The 18,542-nt window shown below is 42.5% G+C and overlaps 2 protein-coding genes across 3 annotated transcripts; both read right to left on the bottom strand.

Annotated features, from left to right (window-relative positions):
• Positions 1 to 299: 299 nt before the first annotated feature.
• Positions 300 to 2,551, bottom strand: LOC139371406 (zinc finger and SCAN domain-containing protein 22-like). Its single transcript, XM_071111800.1, has 2 exons — positions 2,300 to 2,551; positions 300 to 2,045 (listed from the first exon to the last, which is right to left on the bottom strand). The coding sequence occupies exons 1-2, from the start codon at positions 2,472 to 2,474 to the stop codon at positions 1,060 to 1,062; spliced, it is 1,161 nt and encodes a 386-aa protein (XP_070967901.1). The 5' UTR covers positions 2,475 to 2,551; the 3' UTR covers positions 300 to 1,059.
• Positions 2,552 to 2,859: 308 nt separating this feature from the next.
• LOC139371405 (uncharacterized) lies at positions 2,860 to 13,172 on the bottom strand. Of its 2 annotated transcripts, none has more exons than XM_071111797.1 (13): positions 12,810 to 13,172; positions 11,890 to 12,284; positions 10,376 to 10,580; positions 9,880 to 10,011; positions 9,720 to 9,773; positions 9,485 to 9,608; positions 9,313 to 9,374; positions 5,988 to 6,036; positions 5,786 to 5,847; positions 5,389 to 5,588; positions 5,214 to 5,278; positions 5,040 to 5,137; positions 2,860 to 4,863 (listed from the first exon to the last, which is right to left on the bottom strand). In XM_071111797.1, the coding sequence occupies exons 1-13, from the start codon at positions 12,976 to 12,978 to the stop codon at positions 4,670 to 4,672; spliced, it is 1,809 nt and encodes a 602-aa protein (XP_070967898.1). In that variant the 5' UTR covers positions 12,979 to 13,172; the 3' UTR covers positions 2,860 to 4,669. The 2 variants fall into 2 exon arrangements, with proteins under 2 accessions (XP_070967898.1, XP_070967897.1); XM_071111796.1 differs by having other exon boundaries at positions 9,898 to 10,011; positions 12,810 to 13,084.
• Positions 13,173 to 18,542: the final 5,370 nt, after the last annotated feature.

Raw genomic sequence — 18,542 nt, 5'->3', positions numbered from 1 at the left:
TAGGAGGGACCCTACTAAAACCCTGGAATGTTTATGTATAAACTTCACAATAAGTTGGTTTCTAGATTTTACACTATGCTGCTAGGCAGGACCTATAAGGAAAATAATATTTAAAATTGTAACACTTTTGTGGAGAAATAATTCAAGTGTACCATCTAGTGTTCAAACATAGTATTACAACAACATTGGTGAGGGCAGATTGTCTAACAGACCCACTGATCACTCTAGCTTGTTGACCTGATATGACCACTTGTTTTATTCAGTAACAGACATTCAGAAATAAACGTTCCCACACATACTTAATCAATATGACAGAGTTAGTTTATTTGCAAGAAGACCAATCAGCTCCAACTGGAATCATCAAGAGGAAATCAAGGGAGATAACACCAAAATGAACATTATATTACTCTCTAACATAGTTAGTGTCACCTAGCAATACAGGGGATGAGCCCAGTCTTTTCATAGCATGTTATTAAGCAGCTCTCTTAAATACATTCAGACGTACGGTGCCTCAGTTATGGGTCCGAAACACATCATTGTTTACTCCATGAATAACTCTGTGTTGTCTGTTCACACTGCTATGCTTTATCTTGGCCAGGTCGCAGTTGTACATGAGAACTTGTTCTCAACTAGCCTACCTGGTTAAATAAAGGTGAAATAAATTAAATAAAAAATGACACATTCTATAATCCTCTAGTCTTACAATTAAATGTGAAATTTGTAGCATTGAAAATAAATGTCTTTATCTCTTTCTCTTCCCAATCGCTGGGCATTTTGAGAACAGAATGCTCTATCTAACCTCGTAATTACCATTTTGAATTCAGGCTGTGACAACAAAATGTGGAATTAGTCATGGGGTGTGAATACTTTGAGGTACTGTTACTGTAGAATTAGTAGCACTGAAAATAAGAAATGTATTTATTTATTTCTCTTCCCAAATGCTGGGCACTTTGAGAACAGTAGGCTCTGTCTATCTAGCCTCGTAATTACCAGACTGATTCTGTGGTAGCGAACCATTCATGTAAGCTTGTGAGATCAGTCGGTTTCCAAGGTTACTGTTTATCCACTCATGGGCTCTTTCCACTCCAAGTTATCATTATTCTTCCTCCCTTGGATGTGAGTTCTGAGGTGTCCCTTGATCTGTCCAGACTGACTGAATCCTTTCCCACAGACAGGACAGGAGTAGGGTTTCTCCCCCGTGTGTACCCTCAGGTGGGCCTTCAGGTGGGCTGACTGGTTGAAGCGTTTACCACACACATGGCAGCGGTAAGGTCTCTCTCCTGTGTGAATTCGCTGGTGTTCCCTAAACTTCCCTGAGTAGCTGAAGCTTTTGCCACACACACCACAGTGAAAGGGCTTTTCCTTAGTGTGAGAACGCTGGTGGACCTTGAGGTAACTGGTAGAGGTGAATGACTTCCAACAGACTGTGCACATGATTTGCCTGTGACTAGTGTCACCACTGTGTGGTACTGTGTGGGATGGCATGTGTGCCTCCAGTTGGGATAGCTCACAGAACACGGCTCCACACTGAGTACATGAGTGTGTGTCTGTATCCTCCTCTGGTCTCTTTTCTAGATCTCTCAGAACAATAGGAACACTTTCTGTGTTCTCATTGTTCTGACTTTGTGTTCTAAAAGAGTCTGGACTTACTTCAGAGACGGGCTGAGACTGAGGCGAGTCACTGGTTGGTTCTGATAGTGATACTCCATAGCCATCAGGTTCTGTTTTGATCTGTCCAGTTGTGTTGGACAGTAGAGACTCCCTCACACTGTTCTCCACAGTTTTGGTTTGGGGAAGATGTGAAGGCTGAGGTCGGTCCTCATCATTTTTCACACAGGGAAGAGTAGATATGGAGTCTTCTTTGGTATCAGACTCCGGAACTTGAAGCTGCTCTTCCTCCTGACTGGTCCCGAGTTCACCATGTTCCTCTTTAATCTGTGTGGTCTCAAGGTCCTCCTGGCCCAGACTGGGGCTCGACTCCTCACAGTACTGCTGCTCAGGTGGACTTTGCTGCTCCGAGACACAAGACAGTATGGGCTGAGGGGCTGAGAGGAAAAGACGACAACAGACATAATGTAATGACAGCCTCCAAGGAATCATGAGACAGACTTTCATCAAGTAAATGACAAGAGACCAAGCCTACACTTTGGCTCGTGAAACGGGATGCTGTCTTCCCTATAGAGTACATTGTCAAATACAATTCGGGTGGGATCTTTAACACACTAGTTAGCTAGCTAAGCAAGATAAGGCCTAAATAAAATGGGAACTACACTAGCTACTTCGCTAGCTTGATACATACCCAGCGATAGAACCGGTGTGTTCAGTTGTCGTTTCAGGTATTTGTTCTCTCTCTTTGTCCGGGATATTTCTTCCTGGTACTCGGAGATTGTGTCTGCGACAACTCTTAGTATTTCCCCAGCAGCTTGCATGAGACGCTCAGTCAGATACACATTCAGATATTGTAATTTAGTCATCGTTGGACGATTTTAGGGGCAAAAGATCTTCCCGAAATACACGTAGAGCTTGTTGTCAAACATGCACGTTGCACTCTACGGAAATGACGTCAGCGCGCCAGACACGTATCGGCGCGTCTACCATAGAAATGGAAGAACGTATACTTGATCTTTTATCTTTATCGATTTCTATGAGCAGAATACGTATCATATCTTCAAACAAAGCGAGTATATCTTCTCAGTAAACATGAATAAATATTCAGCAAACTACATAACTTTCAGTTGTAATCTCTTTGATTTACAATCATGTTACATCGTCTACTTTACTATCCATTATACCTGCACACATTTTTCCCTTTCACCAAATATATTTAAACCACAAGGCATGGCTAACTCAAGGCATGGCTAACTCAAGGCATGCATTTTATTTAGAACCAGAAGTCAAGGCTTTGTACATTATAAAATACTACTTCCAATCATTCATTCCAAAAATTAATTTTCATAACTTAAAAAACGATTAAATTAATCCTAAATTCAAAAAGGCAAATAATGATGATAGATACAGTGCATGTATAATAAATGTGAAACATTAAAGCGGAAGGTGGCTGAGGGTACATCAGGTAGGCCTACAGTACAGTAGGCGCTAGCCTGGATGCATGCCAGTCTGTCTCTTGCAATCTTCTTATGCAATTATCATGTTTGGCTTGACAATGATAGCAATGGGCTTGTCAAGAACACAAACTGATCTGGGACCAGGCAGTACCTGTTTCAGTCCGTTTGGTACAGTATTCATTTTGGCACTATTTTTTAGATTTAGACTAATCTTAGTCAGTTTGACTAAATTATAATTAAGTCTCACTCACTAAGTCTCACTGATTTAGTATAGTTTTTCTTGTCAACTAAATGCCCGTTAGTCACATCACATTTGTATTGCCTCATTAACACATAGTAAACATAAATCAGACTCCCATGTGCATAAACATACATAGCCTTGTCCTACAAACATTTTTCTGCATAACATCCTATTGTCTTCCCAGCAGCAGAAATATGATAAACATATTTAAGTATTAACGGGCCATGTAAATTCCTAATTCAGCCTACATAGATATTACACATTACATAAAAAACAAACAGACACACAAGCGCAGGGAGGGATGGTGGGAGGAGAGAAAGGGAGGGGGCGAGGTACTATCACGTATTGACACAGTAGTGTGGGTTGCACCTCCGTCACATCATTGTTCTCACCATTTCCCAGATGCCACACTGATGTCAGGAAGTAGAAGGGGGGGGGGTTAAATGACCATTTCACCCAGTGATGTAGTCAAGTCATTAAACCTCAAATCCCAATCGAGTCCCAAGTCCTCAAGTTCGAGCCCCTATGGCTGAACTCCCGAGACCCAGTGCTCGAGTCCTGGTCCAAGTATTATGAGTCACATCTTTTGAAAGGTAAATCTCTCAAGCCATTTTCTCTGAGGAAAAAAGGGAGTCTTGGCTACAGAACCTGGCTATGAAATGCAGTGGGGAAAGTGGGAGGGTTGAGCGAGACTACAAATATCAAAGACAGCCTACTTTTCTAAACTCAAGGGAGCTAGACTGTTGTTTTACTATTAAACTCAACGCTGCTATTGTTTTTCATTTCATAAAGCAGCTTGTGTTTCTTAACCAGACAAAGGGTAGCTAACCAGAAGGCTGGTGGTGACTGGTTAGCTACGAGGAAGCAAGAGAGTCGCCTGAGCGATGTGTATAATCGAAGGTCTGTCCACACTCATCGCTTGCTCCCCCCCCCAGCTCACCAGGTGATGTGGCAAGTCCTTCCCACTGCTAATATTAATTGTGCTTATCACAGAAAAGCTCTCAATCTCTCCAAAAACTATTGTCCAGTCCACTTATCTGATTTTAGTCAGATCCTTTATTCTCGTCCAGTTTTAGTCAACTGGAATGAAATATCATTTTAGTTTATTTCTAGTTCTTTTTCTGGGTCTATTTATTCAGTTATAGTCTTGTCAATTGCCACTGAAAAATAGGTGCTTGCTGAATATTTTAGTCACTATTTTTGTTGACGAAATTAACACTGGTTTGGTGACTACTAGTGAATATGACCCAGGTAGAGTAGGAAGGTAGCCTGGGTACCAGTCTGTGCTATCATCCCACTCCTTGGCATGACAATAATAGCACAAACAGACTGGTACGCAGGCTAGAAGGAAGGTGTCCAGGCATTAATAGTCTTGCTCCTGTTTGATGTTGATGTGTTGTTGGATGTGTTGCTGTCTCTGGGTATGGGGGACCTGGGGTGACTGTCTGGGGGGTCTGCCTCCTCCTCCGCGTCGGTCTGGGGCGTACTTCAGTACGTTGGCCATCAGGTGCATCACAGCAGACTCTGTGGCGTACGGGTGGGTGATCATGATGCTGTCTGAAAGATTCAGAGAGGAGAGAACACAAGATCAGTGGACATTGAATCACATTAAAACGAGGCATCAACAAGGAATACATGTAATACTTCTGCAGTAAAATGATCGTCGTCATCGTGGTCTGACAGACTTTCAGATCGAAACATTGAAATTAACTGTTGAGTCGGGTAACTCTTACCAATAATGATTTTACTGAGGGAGTGTGTGAGAAAACTCTTCTTGGTTCCTTTCCTTCCTTTCATGTTGAAGGTACTCATCAGTTCATTGGTCATCAGCCTAAGAAGAGAACAGAGTCCGTATTTCAGCATTCCAAAAGTGTGTGTGTGTGTGTGTGTGTGTGTCCAGTACCCACCTCTCCATCACCCTGGTGACATTTTCCCTCAAGGTGTTCCCACCGATCCTGCTCAGGAACTGTTTCTGAGAAACATACAAACAAAGACAACTAGTTATTTTGTGTACGTTGGGGTTCCAACAACACTGTCATTGTAATGCTAGCTTATCACTCAATGCTCTGCAGATCCACGTACCATCTGGGCAGCGACCTCAGGAGGCTCTAGAACTTTCTCCAGGTTGGCCATGTCCTCGTAGGTTCTGCACACATCAAAATGGAAATCTGTTCCAGAACCCCTAGAACCACCCCAGTGTTCTAGAACTCCCACCCTTCCTCCTAGATCCCACACTGACTGTCTGATGTCCACCAGCAGACCCAGGACCTGCTCCTGGAACTCTGGAGATGGAAGAGTCACAATGTGGTACAATGTAATCTTTATTGGTTCCCAGATTCAAATTAAACCTACACCTGGATTGAAATGCATGCTAATGGAGCTTTTAAATCCTGAAATAGGTGTAATCTGGGTCCATGAACCAGGCCATTATGCATTTCTGTGTGACTGACCAGATTGATTAAATAAAGAGAATACTCACGGTCATTTGGAAGAGGAAAACTTTGGGTTGAATTCAGCAGGTTTCCCATCATATCCTGTCCACTATAAACACACAAAACATTTTTCAAAAAAGGGAGGATACTTAATTCCACAGCACTTACATCAGAGTGTGTTCTTACTTCCTATCCATCTGCCTTGGCATTAGTAATGCAAAGGTTACATTGTTGAGCTGCAGCACATACCTTAGGAATGTTCCCTCTCTGGACTGAGAGGTTGGAAAAACAGAATCCCCTAAAAAAAGAGAGTGGAAATACCAAAGAAGTAATTCACATATAGTAGGATTATGTATTCTCTTACAACTATATACAATTGAGTAAAACTTGTAACGTATTAATATATATTGTTAAGCGTATTACGGCCATTAAAATCTCAGCTATTAACAATAATATCAAAGGGGTTAGAAAACAACAAAAGGGTGTCATTGTACGCTGATGAACCTCCATTTGCCCTTTCAAGCCAATGTTGAGATGTCTAGGGTTTCTTTTGGAATATTAGATTTTTAAATGTGCAGTTTTAACCTGCCTCGTGTTTTTGTAAAATCTTCTAGAAAATGTCAATTAAAAAATATCCTGCTTATTAGAAAGGGTTACTGTGAAATGTATTATATAGATTCTTGCAAGATGAATGTTCTCATTAAAAAAGGATTGAATGTATACTTTTAATTCTCCTAAGTGTTTTGCTTATCATTAGAATTGTTGTTTTAATAAGTCTTGTGTGACTCCCATTTTGTAAATAGGACTGGTGGCGTTATGTCACACAGCTAACAAAAATATGTGGAAATGTCTGCTCTACCCAAAATTACAACCAACTAATTGCAGAATTACCGCAAAAATGTAAGAGGAAAGTGGAAGGGGGAAAAAAGTAGGGAACTTGTCTGACGGCCCTGCATTAAAGACAATAATTGGTTAAAGAAAATCGAGATAAATAAAAAAAAGTATACCAGTTTCATTTAAGGACCAACAATTTTACAGCTGTGCCATATAGATTGCAAAAGAGTTGGGAAGAGATTTGACGAAATCAATTTATGAACTGATACACAAAATGACGCCAGATTCAAAACTTAGAATTTTTATATTTAAATTATGCAAAATTCTTGCAACCAATAGAATGTTATATATATATATATATTGGGGATACAACATTCCCAGCTCTGCAGATTTAGCTGCGAAGAGACAGAATCATTAGATAATTTGTTTTGGTACTATGTAGCTTGTTGATGGTCGCAGGTCCAGCAATGGCTGAAGAATTGCAACATTTACCTGGAGCTAACTATGCAGATAGCACTACTGGGTGATCTGAAAAGTCACAGTCAAAAATCGGTCAATAATATAATAATACTTTTAGCAAAAAAAAGTATTTTTAATTTACAATCTGTAGAAATTATGAGAATTAGAAAGGTTCAAAACTTGTGAAACATCACAGCACAGTTGAAAAATTTATGGCAAATAAAAATCCAATATGGATGGTGTTAAGAGATAGATGGGAGGGGTTGAATGAAGATGAAGGGTGGAATAATAACAAGATAACTAATGTCAAACATACTGTGTCTGTAAAACGCATATGGATTCTGAACTTTAGTGAAAGAAATAGATGGGAGATTGAGGTTAGAGGAAGGACAGGAGAAAAAACAAACAACTATTGTAAAATAAACCTGTGCCCATAAAATGTATATATAGTGTATAAGCTGGTAGTAGAAGACTAAGTGTTAGGGGAGGGGTGGTAGAGTTAGAAAGTAATAAAGGAAAATATATATATTTTTAAAGGTGTATATATACAGTACCAGTCAAATGTTTGGACACACACACACACTCAAGGGTTTTTCTTTATTTTTACTATTTTCTACATCGTAGAATAATAGTGAAGACATCAAACCTATGACATCACACATTTAATATCATGTAGTAAACAAACAAAAAAGTGTTGAACAAATCAAAAACATATACTATATTTTAGATTCTTCAAAGTAGCCACCCTTTGCCTTGATGACAGCTTTGCACACTCTTGGCATTCTCTCCACCAGCTTAATGAGGAATGCTTTTCCAACATTCTTGAAGGAGTTCCCACATATACGGAGCACTTGTTGGCTGCTTTTCCTTCCCCCTGCGGTCCAACTCATCCCACACCATCTCGATTGGGTTGAGGTCGGGTGATTGTGGAGGCCAGGTCATCTGATGCAGCATTTCCATCACTCTCCTTCTTGGTCAAATAGCCCTAACACTGCCTGGAAGTGTATTTTGGGTTATTGTAAAACAAATGACAGTCCCACTAAGCGCAAACCAGATGGGATGATGTATCGCTGCAGAATGCTGTGGTAGACATGCTAATTAAGTATGCCTTGAATTCTAAATAAATCAGACAGCAAAACAGCCCCACGCCATCATACCTCCTCCTCCATGCTTCACGGTGGGAACCACACGTGGAGATCATCTGTTCACCTACTCTGCGTCTTACAAAGACATGGCGGTTGGAACCAAAAAAACTCAAATTTGGACTCTTCAGACCAAAGGACAGATTTCCAAAGGTCTAATGTCCATTGCTCGTGTTTCTTTGCCCACGAGAGTCTCCTCTTATTGGTGTCCTTTAGTCGTGGTTTCTTTGCAGTACTTCAACCATGAAGGCCTGATTCTCCTCTGAACAGTTGATGTTGAGATGTGTCTGTTACTTGAACTCTGCAAAGCATTTATTTGGGCTGCAATCTGAGGTGCAGTTAACTGTAATGAACTTATCCTCTGCAGCAGAGGTCACTCTGGGTCATCCTTTCCTGTGGCGGTCCTCATGAGACCCAGTTTCATCATAGTGCTTGATGGGTTTTGCGACTGCACTTAAAGACATTTTTAAAGCTCTTAAAATGTTCCGGATTGACTGACCTTCATGTCTTCAAGTAATGATGGACTGTTGTTCCTCTTTGCTTATTTGAGCTGTTCTTGCCATAATATGGACTTGGTATTTTACCAAATAGGGCTATCTTCTGTATACGACCCCTACCTTGTCACAACACAATGGATTGTCTCAAACGTATTAGAAAGGAAAGAAATTCCACAAATGTACATTTAACAAGGCACACCTGTTAATTGAAATGCATTCCAGGTAACGACCTCATGAAGCTGGTTGAGCGAATGCCAAGAGTGTGCAAAGCGGTCATCAACACCACGGGTGGCTACTTTGATGAATCTCAAATATATTTTGATTTGTTTAACACTTTTTTGGTTACTACATGATGTGTTATTTCATAGTTTTGATGCCTCCACAATAATTCTACAATGTAGGAAATAGTAAAAATAAAGAAAAACCCTTGAATGAGTAGTTGTCCAAACTTTTGACTGGTACTGTACTTATATGTATTTATGTGCAAATAAATATATTGGGACTTGGAAGTGATGTAGCTTCCATCAATGTAATCTATTTGCAATTTTAAAGCTGATCTACCCCCTAAAAAACGTTTAATAAAATAACCCTCCTTTGGGCAACATTCACACAGGACCATTAGACAGCCTTTGTTTCTCTTACATGCGTCAGAAGAGTGTGGTCCCTCTATGAGGTAGCTCTCCTTGTTGAGTGCGTCGTCAAGGCTGTAATAACAACAAAAGAGATTGATTAGAACACATTCAATGCCTCAAACTGACATAGAACACTTGTGTGACAAACCAATGGGAACACCGGTAGATGTAGTGAAACTTGCCCTCTGAGCTCAGACGGATCCAGCTGAGGTTCTGCTTCTAGAGCTCCAGAACTCTCCTCCAGGGTTCCAGATTTCGTCATCACTCTCCTCTTTAGAGGAGGAGAGTTTGAGGATCCTGACACACCTTTGGATAAACAGGCAATGAGTACAGCTACAGAATTGTGTTCCATACATATGGCTAGTTTAGTGAAAGTACAACACAGTGGTCCAATACATTCTCTAAGGATTCTGTCACCTGTGTGTATCCTTCCATCTCCACTGGGTCCTCCTTGAGGTATCTGATCAGTGCCTTTTGTAAAAGTTCAAAAGTTCAAATCAAATGTTCGTCAAACACACTGTCCTACAGAAGCAATCCTAATTGATCAATGTCTATGTTAAGGCTATCTCACACTGACCGGTAACGTGCCCCTCACCCATCCTCCTCTTCCTCCTCCTCCTCTTCTTCTTTTGCGTGTTGGGCTCACTGTCTCCGTTGTCAGTGAGCTCATCACTGGACCTACTGTAGCCTTCACACTCTTCCAGAGATTCTGAAACCATACAAGGTAGCTCGATCTCAGATTCAGGCTATGGCAAAATTAAGGCAGTTCTATACAATTAAAAACATTTCATTACAACAACAGATTTCTCAACACATTAAGAGTGTAGCTGCAGCTTCCCTGAGAGCATTCTGAGAATTGGTAGTTTGGCACAAATAGAGTTAAAGAGGGATATGGGATCATGAAACAGTTATTCTTTCAGTCACTGGGGTGACACACTACAAGGAGCTTATTTACATTTCACATGTATTACTGCACTTGATTTTCTGAGAACTTTAGGGGAAGTTATTTAAACATCAAACACAACCACTAAAAACTCAACATCGTGTACGTGGTAGGTAAGATGCTTCAGTACCTGAGAATAGTTTGACCTTAACAAGGTCATATGTCGTCCAATTGGCTCCTGGCTTGTGTCTCTCTTTCAGAGCCTTCCTCCCATTGGCTGGAGGCCACATGACCTTCCTGCCCACCACCCAGGTACTGGGAACCACACCCTCCACCTCCTCCTGGCCTTCCCTCCACACCGCACAGCACCAGAAGTCATCCGTGTTTTCATAGTCCTGGAACCCACATAGGAAGAAAGGATAAACATGCACTCTTTCATGTTTATTATAGTTGTTACCAATGGTTTTTAATTTTCAGGTAGAACATCACATAATTCAGGCAGTTGAGGGGGTATGAGACCAGAGTAGTTGTTGACAACATCCTGTCCCCAGGATAGATTCTATGTTCTATTGTTCTACAAAGTTCTAGAGTTCTACATACTGAGCTCGACTAAATTCATATTTTAAGTCACCCGACTTAGCTGATTGTCAGCAGTTATGAAGCTCTCCCGCTTTGGAGGGTTGCTTCTTTCCGTTGAATCACCAGCTTCGCTCATTCACCCAACTTTTCACCTTCTAACATCTTCTTGACATCTAATGTTTTGAGGGACGACAATCATCCAAACCTCCACCACTAAATAAAAACGAAAAATCTGATGGTTTGTTTCAAGAATTCTGACATTTATTTACCAAAATACACAACACAACAATGTCCAAAACATCCCATTTACATCCAACTGCCCAATAACTATTTTCACCAAAATCACACGTTGGTTTCATGCTTTAAAAATACAATAAGTAGTTTGGATGTTTATGTCCATTGACTTCCAAAATGTATTACAGAAAATTCTGTTTCAGTACTTGTAGGCGTAACAATGTAAAAATACCTTTTGACAATTGCTTTACATAGACAATGCCATTTAGGTAAAATGCTTGATTAGACACATTATTATAAATAGTTAGTCTAAACTCATAAATAGCTAGCCTAAACATTTTCAAATCATTTCCTACACTGAAATGGATTTGAAATGGAGTTATAACCCCTATCCTGTACATTTCCACTTAAACATCTACCGCATCTCCCTCATAGGCCTGGTAGGAACATCCTGTCCCTAGAATGTGTTACAAGGTGTCTTTTCACCTTGTTGGACTGACTGAAGCTCTTCCCACAGACGGGACAACTGAACGGTTTCTCACCTGTGTGGACTCTCAGGTGTACCGTCAGGTGTGCGGTCTGATTGAACCGTTTTCTACAGATATGGCACTGATAGGGCTTCTCCCCTGTGTGAATCCTCTGGTGACCTTTCAACCTTCCCGACGAGCTAAAAGACTTACCACACAAGCCACAAAGAAATTGCTTCTCTTTCATGTGCATCTGCATGTGTGCGTTTAAATGGCCCATATGTCTACAGGGTTTCCCACACACCTTGCAACACAATGCTGTGTTGTGGTGATTTTGAAGGGACTGTTCCATGTGTAGTGGTATCTGTAGCGCCTCAAACCCTGACAGTAGTCCTTCACCACCTTCCACCCCCATCATACTTACACTGTTCTCACTATGTGCTGCCGAAAGGTCAAGGTTCACTGACGAAGAGAATGTATTGGGGTCACTTGACGGATCAAATGGACAAACACCCAGTCCTTCAGTCTCTGTTTTGATTGGTTTGGATGTTGATGAGCTGGACAGAGAGCCTCCCTCTCTACTCTCCCCGGTGAGAGTTTGGAACTGACTGAGTGAGGTGTGTTGAGGTGTGTTCTGATCATAGTCATCATTTCCATTGGAAGGAGTGAATATAGACTGAGAGTCCGGTCCTCTAAACTCATTTTCCTCCTTCCTGGTCCTTCTCTCCTGTTTCTCCATAGTCTGCCTTGGCTCTGGTTCCTGCTTTTGCCCAATGCCTCCCTCCTCCTCAGATTCTACAGGAGCAAAGGGCTCTCGGTCTGAAAGTCAAGGAGGGAAAATGTAGTGTCGTTAGCAAAGCTATCACGACCTGCTACCACACAGTTCTGAGTTTGAGTAGCTAGCTATTGAGGAACAGAATACACAGAATGTACTGACAACTATGTTCTTTTCAAGGAACATTTTTCGCAACTGGTTAGGAGAGCATTTTCCCTAAACCTTTTCCTAACCTTAACCTCAGTCTCCTAACCTGCTACGAAAAAGTCACTTCCTTATCGACGTGGCGTGAAAAGAGTGTTTCCCGATTTTCTAGCCATGAATGCTAACGTTAGCTAGCCGTCTCTCTGACTGCACTGCAGAAAACAAAGATACAGTAGCTACATTAGCTAACACGCCAAGCTAGCCACTGGCATATGACACAGTCATAGTTGGTTAGCTAAAACAAAGCACATTCATAACGGCATATTTCAGAACAAATACATAGCTAGCTACATAATGTGTGCTCATTATCCTCGTTAGCACAGTTTGCTATTCAAATAACGTAGTTAGCTAGCTACATTACCAACCTGGCCATGGAATCCCAAACTTGCGTCTCAATTGATCATTCTCTCTCTTTCCCTGGATGATTTCTTCTTGGTATTCTAATATTGTCTCTTCCACTTGCTTATATATCTCTTGGGCGGCTAACATCAAACGTTCGGTCAAAAATACATTTAAAAACTGTAATTTGGTCATTTTGAGGGTCGATGGCAGCCGGGGCACATCCACCCTAAATAAACACAATAAACCAAACGGTTTTTGAGAATGTGACGCTTTCTGGTGACGCAATCAGAAAATGACTCGCGGTTACAATATGTACATCTGCCGCGTTCAACAACGCCTGGGAACTCGAAAATCTGGGGAGGGGAAATCGTTGTGAATGGTCAAACAATTCGGGAATCCAAGTCTGAAACTCGGGTATCTTTCTAGAGCTCCGCCTTCCCGACTTGAAAATCAACGACGTCATAATTTGAACTGTTTTTTTTCTTCTTTCTCCTGAGTTCCCAGTTGTCTTGAAAGTGTAACCGGTGTGAAATGGCTAGCTAGTTAGCGGGGTGCACGCTAAAACAGTTTCAATTGGTGACGTCACTCGCTCTGAGACCTTGAAGTAGTTGTTCCCTTTGCTCTGCAAGGACCGCGGCTTTTGTGGAACTATGGGTAACGATGCTTCGTGGGAGGCAGTTGTTGATGTGTGCTGAGGAGCCCTGGAAGGGGCGAGGAGAGGGACGGAAGCAATACTGTTACATTGGTGCCGTGACCCGGATCACTGGTTGCTGCGGAAAAGGAGGAGGTCAAAAGGGGGGTGACTGTAACCGGTGTGAAATGGCTAGCTAGTTAGCGGGGTGCGAGCTAATAGAGTTTCAATTGGTGACGTCACTCGCTCTGAGACCTTTAAGTAGTTGTCCCCTTGCTCTGCAAGGGCCGTGGCTTTTGTGGAACAATGGGTAACGATGCTTCGTGGGAGGCATTTTCTGATGTGTGCAGAGGGTCCCTGGTTCGAGCCCTGGAAGGGGCAAGGAGAGGGACGGAAGAAATACTGTTACAAAAGCACCATAACTAGAGAAACTAGGGCAGCTAAAATCAAATAATTGTATCATCTGAGACAAATCAATCAACATATGTATTAAAATAGTTGATTAATTGACACATCTGTTCCAGCATGTACACTGAACAAAAATATAAACAATTTTAGTGAGTTACAGTTCATATAAGTAAATCAGTCAATTTAAATAAATTCATTAGGCCAAAATCTATGGATTTCACAAGAATTGGCAGGTGCGCAGCCATGGGTGTGCCTGGGAGGGCATAGGCCCACTCACTGGGGATCCAGGCCCAGCCAGTCAGAATTAGTTTTTCCCACAAAATAGTTTTATTACAGACAGAAATACTCCTCAGTTTCGTCCGGGTGGCTGGTCTCAGACGATCCCGCAGGTGAAGAAGCCGGATGTGGAGGTCCTGGGCTGGCGGGGTTACAGTGGTATGTAGTTGTGAGGTCGGTTGGGCGTACTGGCTTTACTGCTAACCTACAAAGCATTACATGGACTTGCTCCTACCTATATTTCCAATTTGGTCCTGCCGTACATACCTACATGTGCGCTATTGTCACAAGACGCAGGTCTCCTTACTGTCCCTAGAATTTCTAAGCAAACAGCTGGAGGTAGGTCTTTCTCCTATAGAGCTCCATTTTTATGGAACTGTCTGCCTACCCATGTGAGAGACGCAAACTCGGTCTCAACCTTTAAGTCTTTACTGAAGACTCATCTCTTCAGTAGGTCCTATGATTGAGTGTAGTCTGGCCCAGGGGTGTGAAGGTGAACGGAAAGGCACTGGAGCGACGAACCGCCCTTGCTGTCTCTGCCTGGTCGGTTCCCCTCTCTCCACTTGGATTCTCTGCCTCTAACCCTATTACAGGGGCTGGGTTACTGGCTTACTGGTGCTCTTCCATGCCGTCCCTAGGAGGGGTGCGTCACTTGAGTAGGTTGAGTCACTGATGTGATCTTCCTGTCTGGGTTGGCGCCCTCCTCGGGTTCATGCTGTGGGGGAGATCTTCATGGGCTTTACTTGGCCTTGTCTCAGGATAGTAGGTTGGTAGTTGAAGATATCCCTCTAGTGGTGTGGGGGCTGTACTTTGACAAAGTGGGTGGGGTTATATCCTGCCTGGTTGGCCCTGTCCAAAGGTATCGTCTGACGGGGCCACAGTGTCTCCCGACCCCTCCAGTCTCAACCTCCAGTATTTATGCTGCAATAGTTTATGTGCCGGGGGGCTAGGGTCAGTCTGTTATATCTGGACTATTTATCCTGTCTTATCCAGTGTCCTGTGTGAATTTAAGTATGCTCCCTCTAATTCTCTCTTTTTTTTCTCTCTTTCTCGCTTTCTCTTGGAGGACCTGAGCCCTAGGACCATGCCTTAGGACTACCTGGCCTGATGACTCCTTGCTGTCCCCAGTCCACCTGCTCATGCTGTGACTCCAGTTTCAACTGTTGTGCCTGCGGCTATGGAACCCTGACCTGTTCACTGGACGTGCAACCTTGTCCCAGACCTGCTGTTTTGGAACCTCTCTCTACTGCACCTGCTGTCTCTAACTCTGAATGATCGGCTATGAAAAGCCAACTGACATTTACTCCTGAGGTGCTGACCTGTTGCACCCTCTACAACCACTGTGATTATTATTATCTGACCCTGCTGGTCATCTATGAACGTTTGAACATCTTGGCCATGTTCTGTTATAATCTCCACCCGGCACAGCCAGAAGAGGACTGGCCACCCCTCAGAGCCTGGTTCCTCTCTAGGTTCCTGCCTTTCTAGGGAGTTTTACCTAGCCACTTCTACACCTGCATTGCTTGCTGTTTGGGGTTTTAGAGGCTGGGTTTCTGTACAGCACTTTGTGACCTTTGCTGATGTAAAAAGAGCTTTATAAATACATTTGATTGATTGATACTGCCAAATTCTCTAAAATGACTTTGGAGGCGGTTTATGGGAGAAATTAACATTCAATTCACTGTCAACAGCTCTGGTGGGCATTCCTGCAGTCAGCATGCCAATTGCACATTTCCTCAAAACTTGAGACATCTGTGGCATTGTGTTGTGTTAGAAAACTGCACATTTGTGCAACTTGTCCCCAGCACAAGTTGCACTTGTGTAAGGATCATGCTGTTTAATCAACTTCTTGATATGCCACATCTGTCAGGCGGATGGAATATCTTGGCAAAGGAAAAATGCTCACAAACAGATGTAAACAAATTTGTGCACACAAATTGAGAGAAATAAGCTTTTTGTGCATATGGAACATTTCTGGGATCTTTTATTTCAGCTCGTGAAACATGGGACCAACACTTTACATGTTGTATTTATATTTTTGTTCAGTATATGTGGTAGGCCTACCATAGAGATGTGTGGAAGTCAGGCCTACCATAGAGATGTGTGGAAGTCATACCGTAGTGATGTGTGGTAGGCCTACCATAGAGTGTGGAAGTCAGGCCTACCATAGAGTGTGGAAGTCAGGCCTACCGTAGTGATGTGTGGTAGTCATACCATAGAGATGTGTGGAAGTCATACCGTAGTGATGTGTGGTAGTCATACCATAGAGATGTGTGGAAGTCATACCGTAGTGATGTGTGGTAGGCCTACCATAGAGTGTGGAAGTCAGGCCTACCATAGAGTGTGGAAGTCAGGCCTACCGTAGTGATGTGTGGTAGTCATACCATAGAGATGTGTGGAAGTCATACCGTAGTGATGTGTGGTAGGCCTACCATAGAGATGTGTGGTAGTCATACCATAGAGATGTGTGGAAGTCATACCGTAGTGATGTGTGGTAGGCCTACCATAGAGATGTGTGGAAGTCATACCATAGAGATGTGTGGAAGTCATACCGTAGTGATGTGTGGTAGGCCTACCATAGAGATGTGTGGAAGTCATACCATAGAGATGTGTGGAAGTCATACCGTAGTGATGTGTGGTAGGCCTACCATAAAGATGTGTGGTAGGCCTACCATAGAGATGTGTGGAAGTCATACCATAGAGATGTGTGGAAGTCATACCGTAGTGATGTTTGGTAGGCCTACCATAAAGATGTGTGGTAGGCCTACCATAGAGATGTGTGGAAGTCATACCATAGAGATGTGTGGATGTCATACCGTAGTGATGTGTGGTAGGCCTACCATAGAGATGTTTGGAAGTCATACCATAGAGATGTGTGGAAGTCATACCATAGAGATGTGTGGAAGTCATACCATAGAGATGTGTGGAAGTCATACCATAGAGATGTGTGGAAGTCATACCATAGAGATGTGTGGAAGTCATACCGTAAAGATGTGTGGTAGGCCTACCATAGAGATGTGTGGAAGTCATACCGTAGTGATGTGTGGTAGTCATACCATAGAGATGTGTGGAAGTCATACCGTAGTGATGTGTGGAAGTCATACCGTAGTGATGTGTGGTAGGCCTACCATAGAGTGTGGAAGTCAGGCCTACCATAGAGTGTGGAAGTCAGGCCTACCGTAGTGATGTGTGGTAGTCATACCATAGAGATGTGTGGAAGTCATACCGTAGTGATGTGTGGTAGGCCTACCATAGAGATGTGTGGAAGTCATACCATAGAGATGTGTGGAAGTCATACCGTAAAGATGTGTGGTAGGCCTACCATAGAGATGTGTGGAAGTCATACCGTAGTGATGTGTGGTAGGCCTACCATAGAGTGTGGAAGTCAGGCCTACCATAGAGTGTGGAAGTCAGGCCTACCATAGTGATGTGTGGTAGTCATACCATAGAGATGTGTGGAAGTCATACCGTAGTGATGTGTGGTAGGCCTACCATAGAGATGTGTGGTAGTCATACCATAGAGATGTGTGGAAGTCATACTGTAGTGATGTGTGGTAGGCCTACCATAGAGATGTGTGGTAATCCTACTATAGATATGTGTGGAAGGCCTACCACAGAGATCTGTGTTAGTCATACAATAGAGATGTGCGGAAGGCCTACTCAAACTCTAAATCCCAAATAAACCCCTGGCACTAGATGTAGATCGGAGGGGATTGGATATGTGAGGGTAACCCATTCATAGATGCTAACTAACTTTAGCGACTATTGAAGGTTCTGGCCGGGGGAGTTTTGTTAAGAGCTGCAAGAACGTGCTCTGAATGTTAAAACACATTGCTTGGTTGTGGAAACATCTGGAACGTATCTTTCATATCAGCAAGACATTTTCCAAAAATCTGAAGGTTAAATTACTACACACCTTTATAGGGTTCCCACACTGTCATATGTCCATGTTACAGTGGTCGTTTATAGACAGAAGGCCGAGGCGTAGGCCTACCTGTGCTAATTAGCTATTTACGTCTCAGAACACCTGTGTAGAAACGGAAGACGGACGACAAACATGTTGTCACTGAAAAAAGTAGGCTGCAACTGTATTAAAACCAGTTAAAACAGTGTACAGTAAGTGTATAGTTTGAATTTGCGAAATTATTTTTGATGTGATATGAATGTAGAGGGCTTAATGTTTATAGAACCGTACTGCAATTGGGAATTGATTCATGTTTAGATGGAGTATTTGGCTGTTTTGGCTACCAGAGCCAATTAGCTTCTAAATGTAAGGTCCTTGGACTATAAGGAGTAACATTATGTAGGCTCATTTAGTCGATTAATGGGCTAAGGTGCAGGTAGCTCCATCTTGATTTGATTGGGGATTCAGCTTCTCTGTGGTGGCTACTGTGGCTTCTCTGTGGTGGCTACTGTGGCTTCTCTGTGGTGGTTACTGTGG

The sequence above is a fragment of the Oncorhynchus clarkii genome, chromosome 17 (assembly GCF_045791955.1).
Source record: "Oncorhynchus clarkii lewisi isolate Uvic-CL-2024 chromosome 17, UVic_Ocla_1.0, whole genome shotgun sequence".
Classification (NCBI taxonomy): Eukaryota; Metazoa; Chordata; class Actinopteri; order Salmoniformes; family Salmonidae; genus Oncorhynchus; species Oncorhynchus clarkii.
This window is presented reverse-complemented; position numbering and strand designations above follow the sequence as displayed.